Below are 5212 nucleotides of genomic sequence, written 5' to 3'. Positions count from 1 at the left end.
AGGTGGGCATCTGGTGGATAGGACGGATTTGTGAAGTGGTACCGAACCCGACCTGGGTCTAAAGGCAAAGCTCATACCATGGCCCATGCCATGCCCAGCCCAGTCTTGAGCTTTGGATTGCTCATTGCAGAGCAGACCAGGTCCAACCATAGCATCGAAGATTATTTAAGCCCAAATAGAAATCTGTAGCATAATTTGGAAGCACTGAAATAAGGAAACCCTTTTCCCCGCAAAGAAAAAATGATCCTTCTGGCCATGACCATTAGCAAGCTAAGAAAAATGTTACTAGGTCAATTCATGAAGATGGTGGACCTTTCAAAGAAAATATAAACTCAAGAAAATTTTCCCATGTATGCACATGCATCCCATGGTAGTCATTGATATGTTCTATTCCTTGTTTTGTCACTTGGCAAGCTCGGATTGATTAATTAATGCATAGGAAATACGAGAAAGGGGCTTCTCCCCTGCAGGTAACCACCCTACCCCATCTTACACCATACATGGCGTGTTCGGAAAATACTGCTAGGAACAAAACCAGGCTGGCCATGAACGGATATAATTTACTTGTTTGAACAAGAATCTATGTATTGAACTTTGAACTGCAATATTTTGTTCAAAAGACACAGTTAATGGAGAAGAGGAAATAGAAGGAAATCAGCATTTTCTATGAACTGGTGAAACCATCATAACATTAACCATTTATAGAAAATGACCATGTTTCTTTAATCATGAATGAACATGTTTCTGTAATCAAGTTATATAGTCTCTCTGGGAGTTGCTCCAAACCTCCAGCATAGCACCTGATTATGCTTCAACTGTAAGAGAATTCATAATCATCAGGAAAGCTCTGGGAAAAGAAGTTATCCATCACTGTTGCATGTGCACCATCACATTAAATGGGAAGAAAACGCCTCACCGCCTGATCAACCTCAATACATCTCCCACCAGGTGTAAAGAACCAGTTACTAGGACCTGGTGCAAAATGCCAGAGATTTAATAAAGATCAAACAGTTAAAACAACTAAAATTCCCTGCTCCTTCATAACAGTGTCTTTCCATTTCATCGATCTTCTTTTGGGACACCTAAGTTTGAAAGCAGAAAGAAGTTATGTTCTGAAAAGGCTCAACCATATAGGTTTTGGTGATTCTCATACCATATCGTGGCATAAGCACATTTTTTAAGGAAAAAGTAAAGAAAGATATTGCCCTGTCAGTTTAATAACCCCCAATATATATCATTACAGTTATTTCCTTCCGTACCAGAGCCTGAAATACCTGAAAACGAACAGATCGATTCTGTTGAACACTATCTCTTAGCCATCTAATAGCCGACGGGAGAGAAGGAAACACCGAACTGCTCTCATAACTGGTGGCATCCTTTTCTGTACTATCCTTAACTTCTTCATGGATAGAACTTGTGGATTGATCATCTGTACCTAACAAGAAAATATAACCATCAAAACATTCAGACAAGATTTACAATGACTTGGATTGTGCATGCTAAATATATAGGGTTACGTACTTGGACACCCTTGTACTATGGCCAGATTGCTTGACACTCCAAAAGTTTGAAAAGTTTACTTGAAGCCCCATGAAACCTGACAGTGTTAGTCTAAGACTCTAATGTTAGTCATTGAATGAAAAGAGCATTTCACCCTTACGAGTTATTGACCTGAAACTTTTGAAGTTAAACTGACCAACTTACACTTTAAACCTAGAATAACTCAAACCCAAATCCCCTTTCAAATCCTGCAAATAAACCACCGGAAAACACCGAAAGGGCCTACTGCCGCAAGCCACGGTCTGCTGCTGCAGGCTGGCCCAAAAGCCAGCAGCCTACGGCAAGAGGAAGGGAAAGGGAGCACTCAGAGGGAGAAGATGGCATGGTGCTGGCTGGCTGGGCACGAGATGTGTGGCCGCAAGGGCTGCTTGGTTCGGCAATTAACGAAAGCAGGCTATGAAGGCCATCGAGAACTGCTAGTGTGCGAGGCACTTGGGGTGCAGGGTGGTTGGGTCTGGCCGGGTGGGCACCAATCGGGCTCATCCAAAGGCTAGGTAGTTGCTTCCTCATCAACCTTCTCAGCCTTGTTTGGTCCCTGGAAGAGCTTCTCCATCTTGAAGCTCATAGAGCTCATACCATCCATCACTTTTCTCCCCATCTCTGGTCCTCCGATTTTTAGGCAATCCCCAAACACACTTGACTTTCTCCATCAAATCATCACTCTTCAAAAACCCCACTGACTTCTGCAACCCAAATCCTCACCTGAGAAACCTCACACTTGAGGTTTTCGTGGATCGAAATCCCAAAATTCAACAACTTAGGGTGACATGATTCTTGATCAATACCCAAAACACCTAGAAATTAATTCAATACCCATTAGATCAAAATCATGAGAACCCCATTTCAACTGAATGAACATACTGATTTAACAGATGATCAAAAAAACATAATAACTTCCCAGTAGAGATTAACATGTCAATCTCTGTATGCCTCTTTGCCACCCCTTCCACCAGCTTCCGGGAAGCTATAATTTAAACAGAGAGCCAGAGAGTGAATTGAATGGCATTCTTTTTTGGTTTATCGAGTCTGCATCTGTGGATATTGATCTTGTTCTTCTCTCGCTTCCTAAAATTAGATTCGAAGTTTTCATTTCCTCAGTGGTGGGTACAAGAAGATTTCAGTTTCTGAAGTTACTGCAATAATCGATTTCGTTTCTTGAACTGATTTTAGAAGTTTACAAATCGGAATATCGAGGGCACATTGGGGCTTATTTACTAGCATTTTCTCAAGTAAACTGAAGCAGTGGATTAGTATACAAAATTTCAAAATCTCACATAGTGATCTCTGTGGATTGTGATTAGTGTAACGAAACAAGAATGAACCAAGTAATTTATGGAAATTCCAATACGGAAAACAACATCTAGTGGTGATTCGAAGAAAATTAGAAGTGAAAGAAGGGTACAGAAGAACAAAACCACTAAAACAGAGGAAAAGAGATGGAGAGAGAGGAAGATCTCAGTTCCTTTCAGATATTTGAGTATCGACCAAGGATCAGAATCAGATCCCAAAAACAGACTAAAAGGTTCTCACATCACAACTATGGAGTACTCACCATACATGGCGATGAGGAGAGGGATTCATCGAGGGCTTGTGGGAGGGTTGGGGTTTTTTTAGTTAAAGGGTAAAATGGTCTATTCATTATCCTCAAGGGTAGTTTGGCATTTAGGATTTTTCCAACCATGACATCATCACTAAACTGTAACTCACTAACAGACAAGGGCTAGTTGTAATAAATCCAAAATGCAAGGGGTGTCCAAGTAAACTTTCCAAACCTTTGTGGTGTCGAGCAATCTGGCCATTAAATATATATATATATATATATATATATTACCATGCATAAGAAGAAAAAGAGTAATGCATAGGGCAGATTCTTGAAAAAATATGCACTAACTTGCAAAAGTTCTGCCTTTGTCACCATGGATAAGACCATTCCACAGCTTCTGTAGTGTCAGCTGCCATGATAAATCAACTTGAGGATCATTTGATGGTAAAGCATAGGTCCCCACTTTGTTATATACTGACATATTGGGCACAAATAGGGCCTTCTGGAAGTGGACTCCTGAAATATCAAATTATTCACATTAAATCCCAGAAAACTCAAATATAAGTAGGAAAACTACCAGATAAATTGAAATTTCTTTTCAACTCCAACCACTTTGGCTGAATCTTGACTACACAGTTGGATATGGATATCTAAATGCGCCTCATAGCACAACTGCAGGAGGTACTGTCCTCGTGCATGTAAGCCAATTGTTCTGGCATTGAGATCATTTACATTATTATCCACTATACATATTGAAGATGCTCATTCTATGTCTCCTTCACAGGACTTACCATGATGAGAACAGGTATTTATAAGGCGTGGAAGAAGTAGCTGGGGGTCCCGTACTGACATGCAATTGAACAACAGTATCTGCAGAAATTCTTTCAAAACTTCAGTACATCATTACCCATTAGATTACTGAGGCATTAGAAAAGTGAAAACCCGAAAATTTGAAGAATTGGCTTAATAAAAGGCAAGGTGGTAGCACAAGTGTTGCCTACAGATGTCAATTTTAAGGCAACTTCACCATGGCTGTTGGTCTAACGTTTGTGGGATGATATGTTACCAGATGTGACACATCCAGCTGATTTCTAGTGTCTTAAATCAATTTGCGTGAACTTACACGTAGATCTTTAGTGATAGTGAATCCAACATAGAGATTTAACTCCATATGTCTTCAACTTATCGGATCCCACTTCCAGAATGAAAACCTAAGGAAGAAGTTTTGCGATATCTACAATTATGTCATTGGAATTCTAATCAAGAAACAAGGAGAGATTTAGAGAGAATCTACTATTGAACAATTGAACCCCACTCTATCCTTTTGTATCCATAAGAAACAGGTACTTCAACAAAAGCATTTTCAAGACCAGACAGGGTTATTACATCTGCTACTGTAAATCCATGAGAACTAGTCAAATCTAATACAGCATGAAACTATCAAGCATCACTAAATTCAAACACAAACCAGAGAGGGGGAGGGGGGCAGGTAATGATCATTTCCACTTTCCATGAAAACCTGTTCACAAATCCAGAACTCTGCAACAGAAACACACAGACAAAGGAGATGGAGAATCTTTTCTTCCCTTTGATGGGAGCCAAGGAATAGCGGCCCTGGAATCTCAAATCTTGGTCATAGGATCAAATCTCATCATTCAAGGCAATTCAATTCTCTCAGACTCTGACCGGCTATGAGTTTCACAAATCACGCTTTTATTTCAACTTTACGTGCTTCTATGAAACAGCTGTGATAATTTCTCCAAAAAAATTTTGACTGCTCTGAATGCAAATGTTGTTTGAGCCCTAGTGAAACAACCATTGAGGTACATGGATTTTGCCTAGAAATTTTTTTTTATCAACTTTGAGTAATTTTCATTGCAACCTCCAAGGAAATGATAAAATTACTATCACTCAAATATGCTTGCCCTATATTTACTTAAACTCCCCTACCCCAAACTTCTTTCCCCAGGGAAAAAAAAATTCTCCCACCTCTCTTCCTCCCTTAATAATTTAAGATCCCAGAAATATCTTGGTCCCCTCCCCCCTCCCCTCCACCCAGCCCCCCTTGGGAAGCCCACCCCAGCCCCATACCACCCCCACAACCCCACC

At 40.2% G+C, this 5212-nt stretch overlaps 1 protein-coding gene across 4 annotated transcripts in view; it reads right to left on the bottom strand.

Moving 5' to 3' along the window:
- Positions 1 to 564: 564 nt before the first annotated feature.
- The window catches only part of LOC122080812 (folylpolyglutamate synthase-like), a 36575-nt gene continuing 31927 nt past the window's right edge, over positions 565 to 5212 (bottom strand). For 3 of the 4 annotated variants that reach the window (XM_042647667.1, XM_042647668.1, XM_042647669.1), the window contains 4 exons: positions 3895 to 3973; positions 3452 to 3619; positions 1275 to 1435; positions 565 to 972 (listed from right to left, as the gene is read on the bottom strand). In XM_042647667.1, the coding sequence (XP_042503601.1) occupies positions 913 to 972; positions 1275 to 1435; positions 3452 to 3619; positions 3895 to 3973 (468 nt within the window). In that variant the 3' untranslated portion in view covers positions 565 to 912. The remainder of the gene's footprint in view (positions 973 to 1274; positions 1436 to 3451; positions 3620 to 3894; positions 3974 to 5212) is intronic. The other variant, XM_042647670.1, reaches the window with a different exon arrangement.

Source organism: Macadamia integrifolia, chromosome 6 (genome assembly GCF_013358625.1).
Source record: "Macadamia integrifolia cultivar HAES 741 chromosome 6, SCU_Mint_v3, whole genome shotgun sequence".
NCBI lineage: Eukaryota > Viridiplantae > Streptophyta > Magnoliopsida > Proteales > Proteaceae > Macadamia > Macadamia integrifolia.
Note: the sequence above shows the minus strand (reverse complement) of the source record. Positions and strands in the feature narration are given on the sequence as shown.